The 15,411-nt window shown below is 41.1% G+C and overlaps 1 protein-coding gene across 1 annotated transcript in view; it reads left to right on the forward strand.

Moving 5' to 3' along the window:
- LOC311129516 (integrin beta-2-like) overlaps nucleotides 1-7,454 on the forward strand; it is a 28,297-nt gene extending 20,843 nt beyond the window's left edge. The window contains exons 6-16 of the mRNA XM_084161813.1: nucleotides 21-262; nucleotides 1,392-1,550; nucleotides 1,744-1,839; nucleotides 2,006-2,095; nucleotides 2,933-3,067; nucleotides 3,354-3,547; nucleotides 3,862-4,094; nucleotides 4,307-4,526; nucleotides 4,833-5,044; nucleotides 5,490-5,656; nucleotides 5,965-7,454. Coding sequence (XP_084017939.1) covers nucleotides 21-262; nucleotides 1,392-1,550; nucleotides 1,744-1,839; nucleotides 2,006-2,095; nucleotides 2,933-3,067; nucleotides 3,354-3,547; nucleotides 3,862-4,094; nucleotides 4,307-4,526; nucleotides 4,833-5,044; nucleotides 5,490-5,656; nucleotides 5,965-6,030 — 1,814 coding nt within the window. The 3' untranslated portion in view covers nucleotides 6,031-7,454. The remainder of the gene's footprint in view (nucleotides 1-20; nucleotides 263-1,391; nucleotides 1,551-1,743; nucleotides 1,840-2,005; nucleotides 2,096-2,932; nucleotides 3,068-3,353; nucleotides 3,548-3,861; nucleotides 4,095-4,306; nucleotides 4,527-4,832; nucleotides 5,045-5,489; nucleotides 5,657-5,964) is intronic.
- The last annotated feature ends 7,957 nt before the right edge of the window (nucleotides 7,455-15,411 follow it).

The raw sequence follows: 15,411 nt of genomic DNA on the forward strand, positions 1-15,411 counted from the left end.
ACCATTATCTTTTGCTCTAGGTTTCGGCTCTTTTGTAGACAAGACTGTCCTGCCGTTCACTAACACCAACCCGGAGAAGCTGAATAAGCCATGCGCCGAAACTGAGAAGTACTGCCAACCTGCTTTTGGCTACAGACATGTTCTTAGCATGACGGAGAACAAAGCTGAGTTTGAGAGAGAGGTCAACAAGCAGCGCATCTCTGGGAACTTAGACTCCCCCGAAGGGACCCTGGACGCCATCATGCAGGCTGCGGTCTGTGGGGTAAGAGTAGTTTAATCCCACAGGGCAAAAATATGTTGAATCAACGTTCTGTCAACATACTGACATTGAACATCGGTGATGCTTTTGGTTAGCCTGTTGTCCAAGCAGCATTGTGTATCATAGATAAGTACATAAGATGCCAAATACCTGAACTCCCTCATGGAGTTGAGTGCAGACTATCGTTTTTTAAATGAACCTCCGACTTGCAATGCTTCGATACTTCAAAAATGTTAATTCTTAAACACTTACTGTGTACCTATGTTTGTCCTCTGTTGTTGCATGTCTTTCTTTGTTTGCTGAAATCGATAGTTTTTAATAAAACGTTAATCAAATACAACCACCGACTGTTTCCTGATTGAGATTCAATTGGCACATGCGCATTCTCGCTGAGTTGCCATCTTAGAGCAACAGCAATAAGGAAACAGTCGGTGGTTGTATTTGATTAACGTTTTATTAAAAAGTATGGATTTCAGCAAACAAAGAAAGGCACTCAACAACAGAGGACAAACATACAGTAGGTACACAGAAAGGGTTTAAGAATTTACATTTTTGATGTATCGACGCATAGAGACTAGGAGTCGGAGGTTCATTTCAATACAATAATAATAATAATAGTATAATATATGCCATTTAGCAGACGCTTTTATCCAAAACGACTTAGTCATGCGTTCATACATTTGATGTATGGGGGGTCCCGGGAATTAAGCCCACAATCCTGGCATTACGTGCTCTACCAACTGAGCTACAGAGGACCACAAAAACTGTAGTCTGCGCTCAACTCCATGGAGGAGTTGAGGTACTTGGCAAGTACATAGGTAGCCTATATAGACAAACAGGGAAATAGTTAACTTCTGCAACAAAAAATTCACACAAAGAGATCTGGTCGGTCTATTGTTATTCCAACAATTTTCATAATTCAATGAAATGTGCATATATTTTATCATTCTGCTCAGTTGTGAAACTTAAATGTATTTTCTGTATTTTTACACCACACGACAGGCTGCAGTGATAAAGTGTGCTGCCTGTGTAGCACTCGAAAGAGAAACTCAGGGCCCTACAAATGTGTGATAAATACTTTTTCACCTCTTTGCCATTCATTTTACATGAAGCCCCAAATTGTTTTCCACAGGACAGGATTGGCTGGAGGAATAGCAGCACTCGGCTTATCGTTCTGACCACCGACGATGGCTTCCACATGGCAGGGGATGGCAAGCTGGCTGGCATACTGGAGCCCAATGATGAGAGATGTTACATGGACAACAAGCTGTACACAAAGAGCAATGTCATGGTATGTGATGACATGCGGCACATTCAGATCAATATGATTGGTCCTCAACAAAACTATATGAAAAATACCATAAGAGATTATGAGAAATATGTAGTGAATGTAACGGCATGACTTAGAAGCCTGCATTCCAGCCCATTTGTTCTTAAACAATTACATTGTTGAGGTTGTACAAGTTAAGTGTCTCTGTATGTAGGACTACCCATCTGTTGGTCAAGTGGCTAATCAGTTAGAGAAGAACAACATTCAGCCAATCTTTGCTGTGACGAAGAAAATGGAGAAGGTATACAGGGTAAGTGGACTCTTTCTTTCCTTTATTTTTCCTCTGTCTTTCTGTTGTTATTCATTTTAATGTTATCTAAAGGTCCCGGGTTTCGGCACCAATATTTTGACACACTTCAAAATATCTAATGCAGGCACTTATTAATCCTGCCACATAATCAACACCTTTATTCCAGGAACTCAGTAAAATGATCCCCAAGTCTGAGGTGGGAGTGTTGTCAGCTGACTCCCATAATGTCGTTGAATTGATTGAAAATGCCTACAATGTAAGACATTTACAATCTTTTGTTATTAATTTAACAAATCACTTTTTAAAAACGGTACTCCAAGAAATCATATTGTAATTATGTGTTTAATGTGTGGAACCTTACTTGAGTTCACTGGTGGAAAAAGTACTAAATTGTCATACTTGAGTAAAAGTAAAGATACCTTAATAGAAAATGATTAGATTAAAAGTAAGTCACCCAGTAAAATACTACTATCTGGTTTTAAATGTACTTAAGTACAGTGGAACAAGTACTTAATTGTCATACTTGAGTAAAAGTAAATGCCACACATCGAATTCCTTATATTAAGCAAACCAGACGGCACAATTGTATAGATTTTTTGTATTTACGGACAGACAGGGGCACACTCCGACACTCCGACATAATTTACAAACGCAGTATTTGTGTTTACTGAGTCCACCAGCTCAGAGACAGTAGGAATGACAACGTGTTCTATTGATAGATGTGTGAATTGGACCATAATTCTGTCCTGCCTGAGCATCCAAACTTTTTGGTGTCAGGGAAAATGTATAGGAGTAAAAAGTGCATATCTTCTTTAGGAATGTAGTGGAGTAAAAGTAAAAGTAGTCAAAAAATATAAATAGTAAAGTACAAATACCCCCAAAAACTACTTAAGTAGTACTTTTTAAATATTTTTATTTAAGTACTTTACACCATTTTTACTTAAGTACTTTACAACACTGGTTGAGTTCATCATAAACTTGAAACTCTAGTATCTCTAGGAATAAAGTGTCAGTTTGGATTTGTTTGGGTTGTTTTATTCTGATGATGTAGCGTTGGTGTCAGCTCTGAGTCTGTTTTGTGTCTCTAACACAGAGGCTCTCCTCCAAAGTGACGGTGACTCATGATGCTCTCCCTGACAATGTGAGAGTCACTTACACTCCACTTTGTCCTGAAGGGGGACCCACAAGGGACAAAGGAGTATGTGACAATGTGGGTGTGGGACAGATGGTAAGAGCTCAGCAGCATTAATAAACTATTGACAAAACATTCAATAAATATGTACTTCATTACTTGTAAACATTTATATACATATATATATATATATATATATATATATATATATATATATATATATATATATATATATATATAAGCATTTTAATTCATATAATGGCTAATTAGTGAAATGTATTATAAACTGTTAGACTTTAGGAATACATTTAGTTACATGATACACAGCAACAAACATTATCCAAACAGATACCCTAAATTGCCTCTCCTGAATTCCTGTCAGGTGTCTTTCAACGTAACAGTGACAGCGGATGAATGTATGGACAGTGAAATGTCTTTCCTGATTGGCCCGTTGGGTATAAAAGACAAGCTGAAGGTGAGCTTGTCGACTCGCTGCAAGTGTGAGTGTCATGACCCTGTGATGGTCAATAACACGTACTGCGACAGGAAGGGCCAAGTCAACTGTGGCATGTGCAGGTAAGGCAGGCATTGGCCGGGATATAAAAAAAATAGCATGCACAATATTTTCATACTTATGTTGATTTAGTCAATATTTAATTCAATATGTGATGCATGATTCACCCTCCTTCCCGCTATGAGTGCATTGAGTCACCTGAACAAATGGCCTTCTGAGAAACATGAATTGATATGATTCATATATTTTCTATACTGTATTTCTATTCTCTGTATTCAGGGGGGACAAAACACAGGCACCACGGTGGGAGGGGGGGACATGTAAAGTCTTATCAAGCATTCTGTACATTTGGCTATTTCATCCCAACTCTGTGCAGTTGCAAAGCCGGCTTCGTGGGCCAGAAGTGTGAGTGCTCCATCGGGGAGAAGGACGAGAGCTCTCTGAGAGCGGCATGCCGGAAGGACAACGGCACGGAGTGCGAGGGACGAGGGGACTGTGTGTGTGGCATTTGCCAGTGCTACGCCTTACAAGGCGGCAGCACCTACTACGGCACGCACTGCGAGTGTGAAAACGAGAGCTGCGAGAAGTTCCAGAACAAACTGTGTGGAGGTGGAGTCTGATAAATAAAATATATAAAAATACTGTATCAATTGGGGGGAAAAAGATAGATAATAGATAACATAGGAAATATAGATGAAAACATATACATGTATAACAATAGAAAGAACACCTGCCATTTGTTATGATCTGTTAATGACAGTTCCATTATGGTTTAAGCTACATTCAAAATTCTGACATAAGATCACTTCTCTGTGTTGAAGGGAACGGGAAATGCCGTTGCAAAAATTGCGAATGCAACCCCGGGTATGAGGGCACCACCTGCCAATGCAAGAAGTCGGACGAGCGGTGTCGCACACCAAGCGGGAGTGTGTGCAGCAACAGGGGCACATGCCAGTGTAACCAGTGCAAGTGTATCGAGGGCTACCAGCGGCCCTACTGTCTGACCTGCCCCGCCTGCCAAACCCCCTGTATAACCAAGGGGTAAGAGGGCCTGGGCCCTCCTTTTCCACTCACATAACCACCTTTTTCACTGGCCCCTTGGGGTAATGTTGTTGGAGCCATTGTGTACACGTTAAAAGCCACAGGACAAAGATGGTTACCATTGATCATAAAGGAATAACTGGGAGAATAGAATGTAGGACTATAAAATACAATTTCTGGGTGTTGCCATCTTACTCAAAAAGAAGAGTTTTGGAACCAAAGCATGCGTTTAAGTGTTAAAGAGAAGAGACAAAACGTTGCGCAATGACATTTCTCACTATTTACCTCTTGTTCTTCTGTTTTCAGGAAATGCATTGAGTGTCTGGGCTTTCAGACAGGCCCATTCAGTAAGAACTGCTCCCAGGCCTGTAAGAGTATTAATGAATTCAAGATGGTGGAGACGTTGCCACCTGGTAAGCCTTGTGATGTGAGGGATGTGGAGAACTGCCGAGTGTTCTTTACCATTTCACAGTTGGATGGAGAGGACAACTACAACGCCCAAATACTAAAGACCAGAGGTAAGAGACTTCTGTCTTGTACAACTAAAAAGTATGCAAATGTTCATTGCCCACAGAGAACAGAAATATGTGCTGGGGTTAATTGACTGCACATATTGTTTGACGGGCATCATATAGTCAGCTTTTTCGTCAGCTTAATCTGGGTCCAGGAAATTGCCCCTAGATGCAATTATACTCCATAAACTATCAGTTACATTTCTTTCCCAGGTAATTGGCAACTGCAACTTTGCTGATGTGGGAAGGCTAGATTTAACACGGTTAGACCAATCTTAATTGCATATTATTTGCTAGATAGTGTTTTGACCAAGGCTGCTAACATGCATCTAAATGGAACTATGTCAAAACAAACTGTAACCAAATGTTTTCACAGCAGAAGTGAAACCCTGTAATTGCCTCCAGGACTGCCTAAACTGATGTTTGTTTATGTCTGTCCTAAATGTGTTAGAGTGTCCCGAGTTGCCAAACATCTACGCCATCATTGGAGGCTCCATCGCAGGCGTGGCTGTCATCGGCATCATGATCCTGCTCCTCATCAAATTCTTAATGTACCTCCAAGACCAGAAGGAGTTCCGCAAGTTTGAGAATGAGAAGCAGAAATCCAAGTGGTCGCAGGTGAGGGACATTTGCTCGTACATAAAAAACATCACTTTGAGAATGACAGAACTGCACAGCAGTGGTCTACACTACAGAACCTGGGGGACCTCATTTATAAAACACTCTTGCAAGATTTGATCCGCAATTGTATGAAAGTCAAAATCCAAGCCAATGTTGTGATTTATTAACCTTGTATGTCAGTTGCCATAAATGTATGGCTGGCTAAGATGCAGCTATGAAAAACAGGTTACTGTGCTTATTGCTCCAGACATCTGAGTTCCAAACATTACAGAGTTTTCATAATTTCTAATTTGTCCTCTCAACAGGCAGACAATCCACTATTCAAGAATGCAACCACCACCGTGGCTAACCCTACCTTTACTGGAGAATAAGTTCAGGGACAGAAGTCAGCTAAGACATTCAGTTGGATGCAAATGCATACATTTATTGTTTCTGTTTTAATGTGCATTTTATGTAGATTTACTAATTCATTTATACATTGGTCTGTCTTTTTTATGTGTCCTGAGTCTGAACATTTTGAGAATGACAGAACCTGTACTGATGGAGAACAAAAAACTGCTGCAATGTTGCTACATTATCTTATTTATATAGCCTGTTATCTTATATCTAGTTGGAGTCAATTCCATTTAAGCTCAATTAAATGCAGGAATTAGTTTAGAAAAGCCCTGAATAGTTTTGTGCAAGGCAGTTTTATTTTGTCGAATGAAAGTGTTATGAACTGTTGTGTAAAAAGTTGGACACATTGTTCAACTTCATGAAACCTATTAAAGGCCCAGTGCAGTCAGCGTGATTTTCCTGTGTTTTATATATACAGTACCAGTCAAAAGTTTGGACACACCTACTCATTCAAGGGTTTTTCTTTATCTTTACTATTTTCCACATTGTAGAATAATAGTGAAGACATCAAAACTATGAAATAACACATATGGAATCATGTAGTAACCAAAAAAGTGTTAAACAAATCAAAATATATTTTATATTTGAGATTCTTCAAATAGCCACCCTTTGCCTTGATGACAGCTTTGCACACTCTTGGCATTCTCTTAACCAGACATGAGGTAGTCACCTGGAATGCATTTCAATAAACAGGTGTGCCTTCTTAAAAGTTAATTTGTGGAATTTCTTTCCTTCTTAATTCGTTTGAGCCAATCAGTTGTGTTGTGACAAGGTAGGGGGGGTATACAGAAGACAGCCCTATTTGGTAAAAGACCAAGTCCATATTATGGCAAGAACAGCTCAAATAAGCAAAGAGAAACAACAGTCCATCTTTTGACTGGTAGTGTATATATATTCCCACACTATGAGGTTGGAATAATACTGTGAAATTGTGAAAATAATGATAATGCCCTTTTAGTGTAAGAGCTGATTGAAAAGACCACCTGAAATTTCAGCCTGTTTTTGTGGGATGGAGTTTTGGTGCCTGGTGACATCACCAGGCGGTAAATTAGTTAATAGACCAATAAGAAATAGTTCCAAACCTTTCTGCCAATAACAGCTTGTTTTCAGTTTTACCCTCCCCACTCAGACCACTCCCAGAAAGTCCTAGCAAAATTCTTGCTTGAGAAATGTCTCTTTGCTAAGATATTCGTATTTTATTTTTTTACCATTTTAATTGAAAACAATCACATTAAGGTACTTAATTGAGATACAATGGCTGCATTGGACCTTTAAGCAATTCTTTTTGTAGCTTTTATGTAGTTATCTAAAACATGACATGACTGTACATCATGGGTAAATATTGTGTAAAGAAGCAAGTGATCTTTTTTATTACAAATAAAACTATCTCTCTTGATTTGATGGACTCCAGCTCATGATTCAGAGAAAGAGACTGTGATGCACTCTGCAGTCATCACAACAACAGAGCACATTTTATTAATAACCTACAAAGATCTACTATTGTGTACACTAGCAGCGCTTCCCTCCCTTCTTTTCTCTACATTGTTAATATTCTAATGTATACTATAAACAAATATACTATCTCATCTTCCTATTGTGCGATTCCTTTACAGCAGCAACCTGCACCATCCCAAGCACTCAAAATCCTGTGCAACCTTGCCAGCTGATCGGCCCATTGTGTAAGAGACGGGGGAGCTGGGTCTCCTACGCACGAGTGTTGAGGTTGGGTCTTACCCCCTCCTCTGAGGGCCTGCAACACTCCGGAGCACTTTCACAAAGGGAGAGCCATGGAGCTGAACTAACCATTCGCCCAGCACCTCAGGCTTACATAAGCTTTGGGAAAGGGGGGTGAGAGTCCGCCAGACAATGCAGCCCAGGAGAGGAGCACCCAGTGGCAGCCAGTCAACGAGGGAAGCAGCTCTGAGGTGCTGGATTTCTTCATATCCTTCCAAGCACTTCCAGGCACTACCACCACCGCAGCACCAAGGGGCTGGTTAATGAGTTGGAGGAGCCAGAGGGAGTGGTTGTACACAAGGGGTTGAAGTTCACCGGCACAAGCAGCAGGTGGAAGAGCGAGAGAGAGTGTGAGAGAACCTGACACAGTGACGCTGTCAAGGAGACACACGCCCTTCACCTGACTGAGGTAGGTGAAAGCAATTTGACAGGTGAATGTTCGTTGGTTGTTTCTTGTGTTTGTAGGGGGTTGTGGTGCATGACGCACGTGTGAACAGGCTTTGATTTAGTGTGGATACCAATGGGAATGTGAGAGGGTCGTTTAGTGAGCCAGCTGAGCGAGACCTGGTGTAAAACCCTTAGGGCTTAGGGTTGACAAGGCTTTCAGAGCTGTCGGAAGGAGTGAGCAGGTGTCCGTGTGTCATGTGTTATTGTGTGTGTTTGTATGGATGTATAAGTGTGTCTGTTTCTGGAAGCCTGTGTGCACTGTTTGTGTGCCCCTGCTTGCATTGTTTCTATGTTGTGTCTCTGTATGAGCCTACTGTGTGTGTGTGACGTGTATGCAATTACAGGTCATTATAAAGCTGAGGGGAAGCGCATCGTACGTATGGCCCTGCTTGCATTGTTTATGTGTTGTGTCTACTGTTTGTCTGTTTGCGTGTGAACGTGTGTGTCTGTACATCACGTGTAGCCTATGTGTCTCTGAGTGTTGACCTATCTATTGAGGCCTTTTGGTAACCTGCCTTGCTCTGAATTTTCCCATGCCGTCTCTCCTCTCCAACCAGCAGCGTTTCTGAGGGGCTCCTGTGTTGAGTTGCTGCATGACTTCAGGGGAACAAAAGTCTGACCCATTAGTGGACCAAACAACTCCCTACTGTACCAACACATCTCCCACATAGCATTTGCCAAAACTTAATGGTCCGTTTAACTTGGTGAAGCACTCTGAAGTTCTCTGAAGAACCAACCCATTCGTCATTTGACACGGTGGTCCAAATAACACCAAGTGAGGCCATAATGGTCCGATCCTCTGGACAGTGGACAGTGGATAGACAGAGAGCCCAGTGAATGAGGAGGCGGGACAGGAGAGAAGAGAGTGGGTGGCACAGGGAAGGGGCCTCCATAATAAAGAGAAGGCTTGAGTAATAGCCTGCATTCGATATCTGGTTCAGCTGTAGTTCAAACTGTTCGTCACTGTATGTGTGTGTGTGTGTGTGTGTGTGTGTGTGTGTGTGTGTGTGTGTGTGTGTGTGTGTGTGTGTGTGTGTGTATGTGTGTGTGTGTGTGTGTGTGTGTGTGTGTGTGTGTGTGTGTGTGTGTGTGTGTGTGTGTGTGTGTGTGTGTGTGAGAGAGAAATTTGTATGCAATTACAGGTCATGACAAAGCTGTGAGGAACTGCGAGAGTTAATCATTTGTGCATTCCAAGATTTTGGCTTGAGTGTTGGTAGAATTCCCTTAATCTGAAAATCAGAGAGCTTTTAATCTCCAGACTATTATCCAGAGAGCTCTAGCAGAGGTTAAACCAGTACAATGTGGCACAAGCACAACTACAACCTACAGAAAACCAATATACAACCAACAGAGGAAAGAAAACACATACTACAACCTACAGACTAACATAATACAGTGGCTTGCGAAAGTATTCACCCCCCTTGGCATTTTTTCTATTTTGTTGCCTTACAACCTGGAATTAAAATGGATTTTTGGGGGGTTTGTATAATTTCATTTACACCACATTGAAGATGCAAAATATTTTTTATTGTGAAACAAACAAGAAACAAGACAAAAAAACAGAAAACTTGAGCGTGCATAACTATTCAACCCCCCAAAGTCAATACTTTGTAGAGCCACCTTTTGCAGCAATTACAGCTACAAGTCTCTTGGGGTATGTCTCTATAAGCTTGGCACATCTAGCCACTGGGATTTTTGCCCATTCTTCAAGGCAAAACTGCTCCAGCTCCTTCAAGTTGGATGGGTTCCGCTGGTGTACAGCAATCTTTAAATCATACCACAGATTCTCAATTGGATTGAGGTCTGGGCTTTGACTAGGCCATTCCAAGACATTTAAATGTTTCCCCTTAAACCACTCATTGTCCTGCTGGAAGGTGAACCTCCTTCCCAGTCTCAAATCTCTGGAAGACTGAAACAGGTTTCCCTCAAGAATCTCCCTGTATTTAGCGCCATCCATCATTCCTTCAATTCTGATCAGTTTTCCAGTCCCTGCCGATGAAAAACCTCCCCACAGCATGATGCTGCCACCACCATGCTTCACTGTGGGGATGGTGTTCTCGGGGTGATGAGAGGTGTTGGGTTTGCGCCAGACATAGCCTTTTCCTTGATGGCCAAAAAGCTCAATTTTAGTCTCATCTGACCAGAGTACCTTCTTCCATATGTTTGAGGAGACTCCCACATGCCTTTTGGCGAACACCAAACGTGTTTGCTTATTTTTTTCTTTAAGCATTGGCTTTTTTCTGGCCACTCTTCCGTAAAGCCCAGCTCTGTGGAGGGTACGGCTTAAAGTGGTCCTATGGACAGATACTCCAATCTCCGCTGTGGAGCTTTGCAGCTCCTTCAGGGTTATCTTTGGTCTCTTTGTTGCCTCTCTGATTAATACTCTCCTTGCCTGGTCTGTGAGTTTTGGTGGGCGGCCCTCTCTTGGCAGGTTTGTTTTTTAATAATGGATTTAATGGTGCTCCGTGGGATGTTCAAAGTTTCGAATATTTTTTTATAACCCAACCCTGATCTGTACTTCTCCACAACTTTGTCCCTGACTTGTTTGGAGAGCTCCTTGGTCTTCATGGTGCCGCTTGCTTGGTGGTGCCCCTTGCTTAGTGGTGTTGCAGACTCTGGGGCCTTTCAGAACATATACTGAGATCATGTGACAGATCATGTGACACTTAGATTGCACACTGGTGGACTTTATTTAACTAATTATGTGACTTCTGGTAATTGGTTGCACCAGATCTTATTTAGGGGCTTCACAGCAAAAGGGGTGAATACATATGCACGCACCACTTTTCCGTTATTAATTTTGTATAATTTTTGGAAACAAGTAATTTTTTTCATTTCACTTCACCAATTTTGACTATTTTGTGTATGTCCATTACATGAAATCCAAATAAAAATCCATTTAAATTACAGGTTGTAATGCAACAAAATAGGAAAAATGCCAAGGGGATGAATACTTTTGCAAGGCACTGTACAAGTTACCAACAGAGGAAAAATAACACATACATGATCATCTGTATTTTGCTTCCCTTTACTGCCTAAATCCACAGACAGACCACTACTACATAGAAACAACCACTACTGACAAAAAAACACCATGCAACTTCATTGTTATTGAATAGAAACATTTCTTTGATAAAGCAGGTTCAGTTTGAAAGTGGTATCTGTGGTATTCACTATGTAATTGTGTTCTAACAATATGTACGTCTAGTACTTTCTTCAAAGAATTCAACACAATTGCTTGAGAAAGAAAGTAAAAAACACGTCATTACTGTGCAATTAACAATAATTTCCATATACAGTGCATTCGGAAGGTATTCAGACCCCAGCCTTCTTCTAAAATGGATTATATAAAATAAAAATCCTCATCAATCTACACACAATACCCCATAATGACAAAGCGAAAACAGGTTTTTAGATTATTATCATTTCTTAAACAGAAATACCTAATTGGTAAATTCAATTGATTGGGCATGATTTGGAAAGGCACACACCTGTCTACAGTGCAGTCGGAAAGTATTCAGACCCCTTGACTTTTTCCACATTTTGTTACGTTACAGCCTTATTCTAAAATGTATTAAATAAAAAATGGTCCTCATCAATCTACAAACAATACCCCATAATGACAAAGCGAAAAAAGGTTTTTAGAAATTGTTGCAAATTTACTCAAAATAAAAAACAGAAATACCATATTTACATAAGTATTCGGACTCGAAATTGAGCTCAGGTGCATCCTGTTTCGATTGATCATCCTTGAGATGTTTCTACAACTTGATTGGAGTCCACCTGTGGTAATTTCAATTGATTGGACATGATTTGGAAAGACATACACCTGTGGTAGAGTGGCCAGACGGAAGCCACTCCTCAGTAAAAGGCACATGACAGCCCACTTGGAGTTTGCCAAAATGCACCTAAAGGACTCTCAGACCATGAGAAACAAGATTCTCTGGTCTGATGAAACCAAGATTGAACTCTTTGGCCTGAATGCCAAGAGTCACGTCTGGAGTAAACCTGGCAACATCCCTACGGTGAAGCATTGTGGTGGCAGCATCATGCTGTAGGGATGTTTTTCAGCGGCAGGGAGACTAGTCAGGATCGAGGGAAAGATGAACGGAGCAAAATACAGAGAGATCCTTTATGAAAACCTGCTCCAGAGCGCTCAGGACCTCAGACTGGGGTGAAGGTTCACCTTCCTACAGGTCAATGACCCTAAGCACACAGCCAAGACAACGCAGGAGTGGCTTTGGGACAAGTCTCTGAATGTCCTTGAGTGGCCCAGCCAGAGCCCAGACCTGAACCCGATCGAACATCTCTGGAGAGACCTGAAAATAGCTGTGCTCCCCATCCAACCTGACAGAGCTTGAGAGGATCTGCAGAGAAGAATGGGAGAAACTCCCCAAATACAGGTGTGCCAAGCTTGTAGAATCATACCCAAGAAGACTCGAGGCTGTAATCGCTGCCAAAGCTGCTTCAACAAAGTACTGAGTAAAGGGTCTGAACACTTATGTAAATATTATATTTATGTTTTGTATTTTTAATACATTTTCAAACATTTCTAAAACCCTGTTTTTGCTTTGTCATTATGGGGTATTGTGAGTAGATTGACGAGGGGAAAAAAACATTTAATCAATTTTAGAACAAGGCTGTGACGTAACAAAAAGTGAGAAAAGTCAAGGGGTCTGAATACTTTCCGAGTGCTCTGTAAATACCTGGTAATTGTCTGTACCATAAAAGTAAGTGTTAGGCTAAATGTGTATTGTCCAACAAACACACAACAAGGGCAGGAGGGAGAGGAAGTACCACACGTAAACATGAGGATGCCAAACACAATGAGACAGCTATAGACTAAGGGCAATTCCACAGTAACAGAATGACACTGAAACTTTAAAAGTATGCCAAACAAAAACTATTGATTGCAAAGTTAAACCAACCATACAACTCTATGCACAAGGACTACTTTTAACAGTTTCCACTGAAAATTTTACAAAAACACATTTACTCAAAGAACAGTGCAGGTGTAATGTTTGGTAACAGAATGAAGGTAAAATCTCCCTCCGTTTTTGTCCACGTTTTCTAAAAACTCTGTTAAATATCTACTCCGAATTAAGAATGGGGTGTCAGATATGACATGACACCTTGAGTAAAAAAAAAAAATCTTATTGAACTACAGTAAGTGAAGTGGATTAACACCCGGTACAGACTGACATCATTGGTCCCTGATTTGTACTATACAGAAATGCATTATTTTATTCATGGTGATGTATCCTGAATAGGTACACAAAGGTAGAAAAATGTAATATCCTCCTTTGCATGTTTAGGTATTATTCTACACACTGGCTATTATTCTAATGGCTCTGCCCCCAAACAAGACCAAATTTGGTTGGTCCAGTCCGGACCAAATCTGCACCAATCATAGACGTCTATGTTTCACAAGTTTGGACATCACAGTACAGCACATTAGAGCACAGTAGAGCATAGCTCAGCACAGCAGAGTACAGTACAGTGCAGTATAGTACAGTACAGTACAGTACAGTATAGTACAGTACAATACAGTAAATTATACTGTACTCTACTCGAGTGTGCTTTACTGTACTCAATGACTGTTTATGAATGGACGAAGCCATCGATCAAATCAAATTATATTTGGCACATGCGCCGAATACAACAGGTGTAGACATTACTGTGAAATGCTTACTTACAGTGGGGAAAAAAAGTATTTAGTCAGCCACCAATTGTGCAAGTTCTCCCACTTAAAAAGATGAGAGAGGCCTGTAATTTTCATCATAGGTTCACGTCAACTATGGCAGACAAATTGAGGAAAAAAAATCCAGAAAATCACATTGTAGGATTTTTAATGAATTTATTTGCAAATTATGGTGGAAAATAAGTATTTGGTCACCTACAAACAAGCAAGATTTCTGGCTCTCACAGACCTGTAACTTCTTCTTTAAGAGGTTCCTCTGTCCTCCACTCATTACCTGTATTAATGGCACCTGTTTGAACTTGTTATCAGTATAAAAGACACCTGTCCACAACCTCAAACAGTCACACTCCAAACTCCACTATGGCCAAGACCAAAGAGCTGTCAAAGGACACCAGAAACAAAATTGTAGACCTGCACCAGGCTGGGAAGACTGAATCTACAATAGGTAAGCAGCTTGGTTTGAAGAAATCAACTGTGGGAGCAATTATTAGGAAATGGAAGACATACAAGACCACTGATAATCTCCCTCGATCTGGGACTCCACGCAAGATCTCACCCCGTGGGGTCAAAATGATCACAAGAACGGTGAGCAAAAATCCCAGAACCACACGGGGGGACCTAGTGAATGACCTGCAGAGAGCTGGGACCAAAGTAACAAAGCCTACCATCAGTAACACACTACGCCGCCAGGGACTCAAATCCTGCAGTGCCAGACGTGTCCCCCTGCTTAAGCCAGTACATGTCCAGGCCCATCTGAAGTTTGCTAGAGTGCATTTGGATGATCCAGAAGAGGATTGGGAGAATGTCATATGGTCAGATGAAACCAAAATATAACTTTTTGGTAAAAACTCAACTTGTCGTGTTTGGAGGACAAAGAATGCTGAGTTGCATCCAAAGAACACCATGCCTACTGTGAAGCATGGGGGTGGAAACATCATGCTTTGGGGCTGTTTTTCTGCAAAGGGACCAGGACGACTGATCCGTGTAAAGGAAAGAATGAATGGGGCCATGTATCGTGAGATTTTGAGTGAAAACCTCCTTCCATCAGCAAGGGCATTGAAGATGAAACGTGGCTGGGTCTTTCAGCATGACAATGATCCCAAACACACCGCCCGGGCAACGAAGGAGTGGCTTCGTAAGAAGCATTTCAAGGTCCTGGAGTGGCATAGCCAGTCTCCAGATCTCAACCCCATAGAAAATCTTTGTAGGGAGTTGAAAGTCCGTGTTGCCCAGCGACAGCCCCAAAACATCACTGCTCTAGAGGAGATCTGCATGGAGGAATGGGCCAAAATACCAGCAAGAGTGTGTGAAAACCTTGTGAAGACTTACAGAAAACGTTTGACCTGTGTCATTGCCAACAAAGGGTATATAGCAAAGTATTGAGAAACTTTTGTTATTGACCAAATACTTATTTTCCACAATAATTTGCAAATAAATTCATAAAAAATCCTACAATGTAATTTTCTGGAGAAAA

Source organism: Coregonus lavaretus (assembly GCF_964263955.1).
Source record: "Coregonus lavaretus genome assembly, chromosome: 5".
Lineage (NCBI taxonomy): Eukaryota > Metazoa > Chordata > Actinopteri > Salmoniformes > Salmonidae > Coregonus > Coregonus lavaretus.